This window comes from Globicephala melas, chromosome 10 (assembly GCF_963455315.2).
Source record: "Globicephala melas chromosome 10, mGloMel1.2, whole genome shotgun sequence".
Classification (NCBI taxonomy): domain Eukaryota; kingdom Metazoa; phylum Chordata; class Mammalia; order Artiodactyla; family Delphinidae; genus Globicephala; species Globicephala melas.
This window is the reverse complement of record NC_083323.1, coordinates 101,886,599-101,898,808: the sequence shown is the minus strand read 5'-3', so window position 1 is coordinate 101,898,808 and position 12,210 is coordinate 101,886,599. Positions and strand designations below refer to the sequence as shown.

General features: G+C 43.1%; 1 protein-coding gene across 4 annotated transcripts in view; it reads right to left on the bottom strand.

Annotated features, from left to right (window-relative positions):
* Positions 1 to 12,210, bottom strand: part of CECR2 (CECR2 histone acetyl-lysine reader) — a 154,455-nt gene that overhangs the window by 47,704 nt on the left and 94,541 nt on the right. Inside the window, exon 1 of one of the 4 annotated variants that reach the window (XM_060306648.1) lies at positions 6,371 to 6,493. The exons of the other annotated variants lie outside the window; for them this stretch is intronic. Within the exon in view, the coding sequence (XP_060162631.1) occupies positions 6,371 to 6,438 (68 nt within the window). The 5' untranslated portion in view covers positions 6,439 to 6,493. Of the gene's footprint in view, positions 1 to 6,370; positions 6,494 to 12,210 lie in introns of those variants that run through there. 4 annotated transcript variants of the gene reach the window in all.

The window sequence follows — 12,210 nt, the reverse complement described above, 5'->3', positions numbered from 1 at the left end:
GAGCCACAACTACTGAAGCCTGCACGCCTAGAGCCCATGCTTCGCAACAAGAGAAGCCACCGCAATGAGAAGCCCGCGCACCGCAACAAAGAGTAGACCCTGCTCGCCACAACTAGAGAAAGCCTGTGCACAGCAACAAAGACCCAACGCAGCCAAAAATAAATTAATTAATTTTTAAAAAAGATTAGGTCCACAACCTAGATGGCAAACAGCAAAGAATGGCAATGTCTGCCTGGCCTAATCCATTTATAGTTCAGGTTAAGATGCAAAGGTTTGAAAAAACCTTCTCCAGAACACAGGAGGCTACTCCAGGGAATTCCCTGGCAGTCCAGTGGTTAGGACTCCATGCTTTCACTGCCAAGGGCCCAGGATCAATCCCCACAAGCCGCGCTGCGTGGCCAGATAGATTAATTAATTAATTAATTAATTTTAAAAGAGGCTACTCCAACGTGTAACTATACTTTCATGTGCTGTTACACGTAAACTTGTGGGTGTGTTACGAAACACTAAATTTGAGGGTTTTTTCTATAGAAAACATTTAAGACAACTTAAATTTTTGATGAGTACCTAAATGTGCCTTGTATATAACAAGTGCTGTTTAATTGTTAGTTATTTCATATCTCAACTATTAAAGAATCTGGGTATAATTTCACCTAATGTTTGATTTAAAAATATTTTTCTCAGGCTTCCCTGGTGGCGCAGTGGTTGAGAGTTCGCCTGCCGATGCGGGCGACACGGGTTCGTGCCCCGGTCTGGGAAGATCCCACATGCCGCAGAGTGGCTGGGCCCGTGAGCCATGGCCGCTGAGCCTGCGCGTCCGGAGCCTGTGCTCCGCAGCGGGAGAGGACACAGCGGTGAGAGGCCCGCGTACAGCAAAAAAAAAAAAAAAAAAAAATTTTTCTCACTAAACAAAGAGCTCTAAAGGAATTATGTGTCAATATAATCTTTACAAGAGGCATGTATCATGTTAACTGATAATCTATGTAGTTATATTTGCAGAAAAAGTCAGAAGAAATACTCATAGAGAAAAAACAAAGGGCCTTAGGCAAATAAGAAATTAAACATTTTGCTTTTTCAAAGAGAGAAGAAACTTTATTTCCTTCCTGTTGAGACCTCAAATGCGGACACTGTGAATGTGGTTACCTTATCAAAATGCAGCATTACACCTGGAAACACAGGGCTCTCAGCACCATGACCTGAGCCCTGCTTGCAGGCACCTGCGGGAGCCTTGGGACCAGCCTGGCCTCCGCCCGCAAAGCCGGTGCTACCCCTTCAGGTGGAGGAGCCGACAAAGAGCAGCTCTAGCTGGCGGTGAAAAGCAGGTCGTGTGGCAAAGGAGAATATGAACATAAAAGGGGGTGCTTTTTCGTTTCACAGAATGTGAAGAAGACAACCTGCCTTTGGTAATAAACCCCTTTATCTGCCACATGCTTTCTAGGATTTCTACTGCACACCAAGTACCCTAAACAACAAGGTGTGTTCTTCCTGCAGTAAAATGAAACGTGGACTCCATGACATGAGATCATGACATGAGATCATTCCACGAGGACGCGGCAGGAGGCGAGGAAGCACAGACAGCCGCGATCTGCCTGAAAGCCCCTCCGAGTCCCAATAGCTGCATGTCTGAGATTCCTTTCCAACAGCCCTATTAACCTACTCAGTTCCAATTACATCACTTCTGCTAAAAGTTTCTTAAGTCATCTCCATACCACCTTACCAAGAGATACTAACGGACTTACAATTCAAGATCACTCCTTTGCCTTGTATACAGATAAGCCTCATAAAAATCTGTATCTTTCTTTTAAGGGTCAGATATTCGAGGGAAAAATTTTTTGAAGGCAGCGTGGTCAAGGGTATTTGAAACGAAAAGGCTCAGTAAGCCAACAATTAGGGTTAATACTCTGTACTTCGCGGTTCTTCATCTTCTCTAGGACACAAAACTCTTTCAGAATCTGGTAAGACCATGCACTCCCGCCCTCAGAAAAATGAGCGCCGTGATCCTGTGTGCTGCTCAGAGGAAGAGTGCGTGGCAACAGCTGCTACAAACTGATCCTACGTTGTAAATCTCTCGGCTCAGCTCAGGGCACTTCTTCCTGAGTTGTCACTAATCCTTTCAACAGGATGTAGGAACAAAAAGATGGAACCAACTGGAGGTTCTGAGCACAACCAGGTCAGAGCTCCTCGTCTGAGAAAAGTTCCAAATGCTAATTATCCCTTTATTTCTTAAAATAGTTTGCACAAGAGAGAGAAAAAAAGACAGAACTATCTTTCCACAGTCGCAGAGTGAGCATCTCTTAGGACCCCAGCAGAGAACTGCTTATTTTCCTTCAGACAGAACAGGCTTGCACTGTGAGACCCACATTCCCAGGGACAGCGCGGCCCGAGCGGAGCTGGCAGGACCCTGCACCACGGAGGAAACAAGCTGCCTGAGAAGATCACAAGGGAGAAGGCAGGCTCTGTGTCAGTTCTGAGACGTGAAAGTGTATGTGCAGCCCACACACAGGGAGCAAGGAAGACCTGGCACCACGGGTGCCATGTGGAGACTAAATGGAAAAATTTTATCTTCCCGTTTGCTATGGCTACTGGTGCAGCTAATGAAACACCCATGTTCACAGTTAGGCCACGTTTAACACAAGTACTGGGGGACTTCCCTGGAGGTCCAGTGGTTAAGACTCCGCACTTCCAGTGCAGTGGGGGAGGGTTCAATCCCTGGTCGGGGCACTAAGATCCTGCATGCCGCACAGTGCGGGCAAAAAGCTTTAAAAAAAAAAAAAAAAAAAAACACACATAAACACACAAATACTGGATTGAGATAAAGATTTTGGTTCCAAGTGAAGCAACAAATAAAAAGCTCCATAAGAAAATGTGATGAAGTGCTTATTCTTAAAGATCATAAAAAGATTCAGCCCAAAACAACTAAAATAATGTCTCTTCTATAGGACTATATACTGCCTGGCATATCCTGAAATATATCCTGAAATCAATGTGAGAGCCAGGATAAGTAAAAAATCATGACAATTTCAAATTAAAGGAAAATATGATTAAGATACAAAACATATCTTTTTAACTGGGAAATATGTATATAATATAGATTTTATTTGTGTATATGAATGTTTATGTTAAGTAACAAAGAAAAGTATTAAAAGTCATCTGGGGGATTTCCCTGGTGGCACAGTGGTTAAGAATCTGCCTGCCAATTCAGGGGACAGGGGTTCAATCCCTAGTCCGGGAAGAAGATCCCACATGCCGCAGAGCAACTAAGCCCGTGTACCACAACTACTGAGCCTGCATGCTCTAGGGCCTGCATGCCACAACTGCTGAGCCCACGTGCTGCAACTACTGAAGCCCACATGCCTAGAGCCTGTGCTCCGCAACAAGAGAAGCCACTGCAATGAGAAGCCTGCTCGCCGCAACTAGAGAAAGCCTGCGTGCAGCAATGAAGACCCAACACAGCCAAAAATAAATAAATTTATTTTTTAAAAAAAGTCACCTGGAAATCAACATGTATTAATCTTTAAATAACCCAAAAGAAAGCACTGAAGGACAAAGAGAGGAAAAAAGAAGGAAACACATGAAAAGACGCTCATTCGTCATTTGGGAAATGCAAACCAAACCCCCATAGGGTACCAGGTCACACCCACCAGGATGGCTAAAATTATAAAGACAGGTAAGAACAAGTGCTGACCACTTGTTAACAAGGACGTAGAGTGGGAACCATCATATACTGCTAGTTGGAATGTAAAATGGTGCAGCAACTTTGCAAAAGTTTGGCAAGCTGCTCAAAACTTAAACACAGAATTACCGTATGAGCCAACCATTCCACTCTTAGGTATATACCCAAGAGAAATGAAAACATACCTCCAAACAAAAACGAGTAGACAAATGTTCATACACAGCAGCATAATTCGTAACAGCCAAAAAGCTGAAACAGCACCAACGTCCATGAACTAACAGATAAATAAAACATGTATCTATACAACGGAGTATTTTGGGGCCATAAAATGAATGAGTATGTGATTCACGCTACAACACGGATGAATTCTGAAAACATGCGAAGTGAAAGTAGCTGGATACCTATATGTATGCATTCCACCTATAAGAGGTACCTAGAATAGTAAAAACAGACAGGAAGCACATTAGTTAGTGGGACTGGTGACTGGAGGAAGCAAGGAGTGACAGCTGATGGGTGTGAGGGGTCTTTGGGGATGATAAAATGTTCTGGAATTCAACACTGGTGATGACTACACAACCTTGTGAATATACTAAACACCAATGAATTGGACACTTAAAAACCCCCAGAACAGTGGGAAACCAACCATACCAGTAACTGCACTAAATGTAAATGGACTGAACAGCCCAGTCGAGCACTGCCTAGAAGGAAATTTACAGCTTTAAAATGCCTGTATTGAAAAGAAAAAAGGCTCATAACAAGTATTATAACTTGAGAAGAAAGAAAAAGAAGAGTATGCTAAAGCCAAAGTAAATAGAAGAAAATAATAAATCAAAAATAGAAAAAAATTTTTTTAAAGAAAACAGGCAAACAGTAGGTAAAGTTAAAAGCTGGTTCCTTGGGCTTCCCTGGTGGCACAGTGGTTGAGAGTCCGCCTGCAGATGCAGGGGACGCGGGTTCGTGCCCCAGTCCAGGAGGATCCCACATGCCGCGGAGCGGCTGGTCCCGTGAGCCATGGCCACTGGGCCTGTGCGTCCGGAGCCTGTGCTCCGCGACGCGAGAGGCCACAGCAGCGAGAGGCCCGCATACTGCAAAAAAAAAAAAAAAAAAAAAAAAAGCTGGTTCCTTAGTAAGCATTTGAAAAGTTGATAAACCTGTAGAAAGAATAGAGGGAGAGAGAACAAATTCCAACATCAGGAATGAAAGTGGAGAAACCACTGTAGATCCTACAGATAGTAAGAGAATATTATGAATAGTACTCTGGAAATAAATGTAAAATCTTAAATAAAATAGACAAACTCCTTGAAAAATGCCTAAATTACTTACCAAAATTGACTTAAGAAATAGAACACTCAGGAGAAAAGGGAGCCCTCCTACACTGTTGGTGGGAATGTAAATTGGTGCAGCCACTATGGAGAACAGTATGGAGGTTCCTCAAAAAACTAAAAACAGCTACCATATGATCCAGCAATCCCACTCCTGGGTATATATCCAGACAAAACTGTAATTTGAAAAGATAAATGCACCCCTATGTTTATAGCAGCACGATTGACAACAGCCAAGACATAGAAGCAACCTTCACCCATTGAAAGATGAATGAATGGATAAAAAAGACATGGTACATATACACAATGGAATATTACTCAACCATAAAAAGAGGGTGAAATAATGCCATCTGCAGCAACACGGATGGACCAAGAGATTATCATATCAAGCAAAGTCAGAAAGAGAGACAAATACCGTATGATATCACTTATATGTGGAATCTAAAATATGACACAAATGAACCTATTTACAAAGCAGAAACAGAATCACAGATATAGAGGTCGGACTACTGGTTGCTATGGGCAGGGGGAGAGGGATGGACTGGGAATTTGGGGTTGATAGATGGAAACTATTACATTTAGAATGGATAAACAACAAGGTCTTACTGTATAGCACAGGGAACTATATTCTATATCCTGTGATAAACTGTCATGGAAAGGAATATGAAAAAGAACGTATATATGTAAAACTGAATCACTTTGCTATACAGCAGAAATTAACACAACACTATACTTCAATAAAATTTTTTTAAAAAGAAACAAAACACTCAAATAGCCTTAATTAAAGAAATCAAATCAATAATACTCAATCAAAAACTTGCACACAAAGAAAACTACAAACCCAAAGGCTTTCAGTGGTGAACTGTTTGAAAGAAGTTACACAAACTCGGACTTCCCTGGTGGTGCAGTAGTTAAGAACCCACCAGCCAATGCAGGGGAAACGGGTTCAATCCCTGGTCAGGGAAGATCCCACATGCCGCAGAGCAACTTAAGCCCGTGCGCCACAACGACTGAGCCTGTGCTCTAGAGCCCGTGAGCCACAACTACTGAGCCCATGCACCACAACTACTGAAGCCCGCGCACCTAGAGCCCATGCTCCGCAACAAGAGAAGCCACAGCAACAAGAAGACTGCGTACTGCAACGAAGAGCAGCCCCCGCTCGCCGCAACTAGAGAAAGCCCACGCACAGCAACGAAGACCCAACGCAGCCAAAAATAAATATAAATAAAATAAATAAATTTTTTTAAAAAAGAAAAGAAATTACACAAACTCTTTCAGCAACGAGAGAAGAGAACACTTCTCAACGCTTGTGCCAAAACCTGACAAAGATTCATAAGAAAATAAAATTACAGACCAATATTCTTCATAAACATACATGGAGAAATCCTCAACAAAACAGCAGCAAACTGAATTCAGCAACAGACAAAAGGGACAGCACTTCATCACACTTGAGGGTGAAAGGCTGAACACTTTCCCCCAAGATCAGGAACAACACAGGAGTTGTGGCTGGCACAGTAATAAGACAAGAGAAGGAAGCTCTTGGGACAGAGAGCCGGGATAGAGGCTGGAACGGAAACAGACTACAGAAACTCCTCAGTCAGCAACAAGACCAATAAACTAAGAAGTGAAATCAGGAAGACTATAGTAACACGGTCAATATAAAAACCTCAATTGTATTTTACATATAATGGCAACAAATAGCTGGAAAATATAAAATACTTAGGCACAAATGGAAAGGTGTACGGTATCTTTACAATGAAACTATACAATATTCCTGAAATTAAAGAAGATAAACAGGGACTTCCCTGGTGGTCCAGTGGTTAAGACTCCACACTCCCAATGCAGGGGCCAGGGTTCAGTCCCTGGTCAGGGAACTAGATCCCACACGCCGCAACTAAGACCCAGTGCACCCAAATCAATAAATAAAAAAAAAAAAATTTAAATAAAGGAAGATAAACAAGTGGAGAGATACATATCATGGTCAAGGACTGGGAAACTCAACATTGCTCAAAATGTCCATTTTCTGTAGCAGGCCTTTTTTGGGGGGTGGGGGAGTTGACAAGCTGATTTTTAAATTTGTATGCAAAGAACCCAGAATAGTCAAAAAAAGCAAAACTAAAATATAAAAAGGTAGAAAACTCACCAATTTCAAGACAATCTGGTACTTGTATAAATATAAGACATATAGATCAATGGAATAAGGCAGAGTCCAGAAACAGACTGAACACAGATGAAATTCGTAAGGAAAAATGGACACTGATTGACCTTCTACTTCATACCATACACGAATACTAACTCAAAATGCATCATAATGCCAACTGCAAAAAGCGCTAAAGCTCTAAAACTAAGAGAAAACCTCAAAAAAATATCTTGACACTAAGGTATGTCCCGATTTCTTAGGAAAAAACATACTAGAAAAAACTGATAGATTAGACTTCAACAAAATTAAAATTTGCTATTCTTTAAAATACAGTGCCAAACAAATGGAAAGGCAAGCTACACATCAGAAGAAAATAGTCACAGCCCATTATATATCTAGTCATCAGGGAAATGCACATTAAACCCACAATGAGTTACCACATCACACACAACAGAATCAGTAAAATGAAAAACTGGGTAAAATTAAAATTAACAGATGTCGGGAAAGATATGGAGCAACTGGACTGTTCATGTGTTGCCGGTAGGAGAATAAAGGTCACCGCTGCTTAGAAAACAAGTCAATGTCAATCGTGCTCTCACGCACGACCCAGCGATTCCTGAGAGAAACGAAAAGACATCCACGAAAACATCCGTGCAAGTGTTTACAGCTGCTCTACTCTCAACAGCCCCAAACTGGAGGCAACATACAAGTCTACCAACTAGCAGACAAAAAAACTGTCACATATTTTTGCACTGGAATCCAATGCAGACCCCCTCCCCTAAAAGGAACGAAGAACTGATACAAATAGCAGTGTCAGTATCACACAGACCCTGTGCTTCCTCAAAGAAGCTGGACACGCAGAACCCACACTGCATGATCCCAGCCACACACACACGAAATTCTAGAATAAGGCAAAACAATCTGCATCAATAAAAATCAGGTCACTGCGTGGGATGCAGTGGGGTTTTGGGGGTGTGGGGAGGTTAGATTTAGTGCAAAGGGCACTTTCTGAGGAGATGGAAATGTATTATCTTGAGCAGCATGGTGACCGAGTTTGTGTAATTAGAAATAGGAACCTATTTAATTTTCTAAAAACAGGGGCAAACTATGGCTCATGGGCCAAAGCTGGCCTGAATGTCTATCTTTAGCCTGTAAGCTAAGAATGTGAAAATCATTCTTTTTTAACGGTTGGAAGAAAAAAGAAATCAAAAGAATACTATTTTATGACAAGAGAAAATGATATAAAATTCAAATTCCAGATTATGAAAATCTAATAAAACACAGCCACAATCAGTCACGAAGCACTGCTCTGGCCACTTTTGCACTGGGATGGCAGAGGGGAGTAGTTTAGACCATGTCACCCACACAAAGCCTAAAATGGTTATTCTCTGGCCCTTTGCAGAAGTCTGCCAACCCCAGTTCTGAGACGTGCAAACCGCAACATTTAAGACATTGGCAGTAGCCTGGGTCAATATCCACTTCCTACTCCACACACGTAGATGTTTCTGGTATCTACTAAAAGCTCAAGACTGTTCTAAGGCTGTCATGAGTGAACTCATTTAATTTCACAATAAATTTAGTAATAGGTATGGTTATCATTCCCATTTTACAGATGAGGCGAGTAACGCACTAAGAGATTAAGGAACTTTCTTAGCTCCACATAACAGGTAAGCCTTAGAACCAAGAAAGGCAAGCATTCATCTGTCCAAAATCCTCTTTCTTTAGGGTGGGATGAAAATAAAACTTCAGAGAATACCGAGCACAAATTCACTCTAAATGTACGTGGATACCACTGGAGGGACAGAATAGCAATCACTTTAGGCAATTCCTTTCAATGAAAAGTAAAATTCACCGTGATGTTTTCTCGTCTGAGTGATCACTGCGTAGGTGTATTCAGTTTGTACAAATTCACTGAGCTGTGTGATTAAGCAATATGCCCTTTTCTGTGTGTATTATAATATATCGACAAAAGCCAGTTTTTAAAGGGCTGAAGCCTGAGCCTCACTTCAGACCAATTAGTTCAACTTGGATCAATCAGACCCCAAACTTACTTGCCCATTCAGAAGTTTTTTTATTTCATGTATACTTAGCTGTTTTTAACACAATTTACAGATTATGTTTTCAGCAATGCTCTGACACCTCACAGGTATGATATGAAAAAGGGTGGAACCATCACTTGCCTCCCTGGCCCAGCACAGAACAGCAGGACCAACACTGCCACCCGCTGTCCCCAGGAAAGGGGGACGAGCTCGGAGGGCACCAGGATACCCCCACCAAAGGGGGTTGACGGGCCCCCCACTAATTCTGCTTCTGTCCATCTGAGACTCACAGTTTCCTTCAAAAGCAAAAAAGTCACAGAAGCAGCTGCCTGTAAAAGGAAGGGGAAAAAACTCTTCTCTCCTCCCGGTTACAACAGCATCTGAAATTTTATGACATTTATTTAACTAGGGTCATTTTTTTGTTTTTTTAAAATAAATTAACCTCTCGTTTCAAAAGAAATCATTTAGGAGTAACTGACACAGTGTGTCATAAGGAAGAAACTAGTGTTAAGAGGCCTGCCATCAGCACTGGGGAGGGCGGGCAGCTCTGCACCGTACCCAGAAGCAGAAGGGCTGGGGGAAGACATAGAAGACAGGGTGACACGGTTGTCTGCGGGTGTCTGACGAGCCAGCACAGCTTGATGAGACAGACACATTCTGAAATATTAAATGCTATTTGCACCTCTAGCTACACACGTGTGAAAAAGCAAACTGTCCAGAACAGCCCACCTGGCACCCCATCTTAAGAACGCGTTGGGTTTCTGCTCTATACTACTTTAGGCGATGCTTTAAAACTTTTTTTTTTAATTTTTTTTTTTTTATTTTTGGTCGCATCGGGTCTTCGTCGCTTCGCGCGGGCTTTCTCTAGTTGCAGCGAGCGGGGGCTACTCTTTGTTGCGGTGCGCGGACTCCTCATTGCGGTGGCTTCTCTTGTTGCGGAGCACGGGCTCTAGGCACGCGGGCTTCAGTAGTTGTGGCACGTGGGCTCAGTAGTTGTGGTTTGCGGGCTCTAGAGCACAGACTCAATAATTGTGGCACGCGGGCTTAGGTGCTCCACGGCATGGGGGATCTTGCCCGACCAGGGATTGAACCTGTGTCCCCTGTATTGGCAGGCGGATTCTTAACCACTGCACCACCAGGGAAGCCCAGAATTTATTTTTTTATACTGCTAAAATCATTAATTTTATGTAAAGACGACAGAAAACAAAGAGTCAGAGTTAGAGACTCAAACTGCAGATTCTATGAGGGATGAAGATCTGGGCTCCTGATCTCTCAATTCTCTGTAGGGATTATTCATCTTCTAACCAGCTACCTAAGTCTCTGGATTTCCTTCCCTGTAAAACAGGACCCGGTTAGCCTTTGAGGGGATCTCCCTCTACCTCTTCTTCACAGCCTCACAAGCAGACTGAGGAAATGAAATGTGCCGAAGTGAAAGTAGATGAGTGATGGGAGAAGCCTGCGTCTAAGCTAAGAATATCCTGTAGAACACCCGTTATCTTCAAACTAATTGTTTTTCTATGGGAGGTATTATCAATGTAAGTACATTTATAGTGGAGGCTAATGGTAAATATGGGAGAAAATTAAACTAGGAACAAGTTAGTTATAGCCATTTACTGAAACAAAAGGGAAAATCAAAACCTCTTGTTGACAATTCATTTATATAGGACCACATGTGACTATCCAAAAATCAACTGGTTCTTGTCCAAAAGCCTAGGAAAAAAGAGAACTTATGATACGTTGTTAATAACTAAGTACACGTGATTAGATGCAGCATAAGCCTCCCCACCAATATGCAGTTTTCCTCTGGAGAAGACAGTCACTATTAACAAGCAAAAGCATGTGCAACAGGCCCCCTGGGGTTCACAGCATGTGCTGGGCTCTCCCAAGTGGGGCACAGCCCATCTGGGGCTCGCTTCTGGTCACAAAACTGGGCAGGCGAGGGTACTCCCGCGAGCACGCCAGGTCAAGAGAGGAGACACAGCGGGGCCGAGAGGGCCGCATGGAAACAAAGACCTGGGTCCTACAGCTGCCAGGGAGACTCTGCCAGCAGCCTGAAGGACCCTGTGTCCCTCCCCAGCTAGGCCTCCAGACACGCCGAGCGGGGCCCCTGACAAGCCACGTGCAGACCCACAAAACCGACCGATACCAAATGCAGTTTCAGCTCTTCGGCCTGTGAACTGCGCTAAGCAGCCACAGGAAACAAACATAGGCCCTCCCGAGGGCGAGCCTGCGGTGGCCACGGTCCCAGCAGCATGGCCGGGACATCAGATTCCTGACCCACGGAAACTGATGTTTAAAGCTGCTAAGTTTTAGGGTAATTTGTTACATAGCAGTAGATGACGAATACAGCATGAAACAGGCAGAAGCACAAACACGGAAAGGAAGGGGGATGATAACCTAGAACAACAAGAGAATCAACTTTAAAAAATCAAGGTCAATAAACTGGGCAGATTCAAGATACAAACACAGGAATATGTTAGGAATATATCACATTCTACACTTGGAAGTACTTGTACGGTGTGTGAGTATCACTCAACTCTTAGCAGCAACACAAGTTACAGTAACCCAGGAACGGATCTGACCTACATGAACAAAGCTACAACTTTTTACTGAGCAACATCAGGACTTTTTTTTTTTTAAATATATTTATTTATTTATTTTTGGCTTCGTTGGGTCTTCGTTGCAGTGCGCGGGCTTCTCATCGCAGAGGCTTCTCTTGTGGAGCACGGGCTCTAGGCCTGTGGGCTTCAGTAGTTGTGGTGCAAGGGCTTAGTTGCTCCGCAGCATGTGGGATCTTCCCGGACCGGGGCACGAACCCGTGTCCCTTGCATCAGCAGGCGGACACTGCCACCAGGGAAGCCCGGCAAGCAGATTCTTAACCACTGTGCCACCAGGGGAGTCCCACAACATAAGGACTTTAATCAAAATAAGGAGATTCCTTATGGAATATGACAAGATTGTATCACTTTCTGGAAGAACTAACAAGCAGGATTAGTTAAGAGCAATGGTATCAGAGCCAAAAGAGACTGGCAGGTA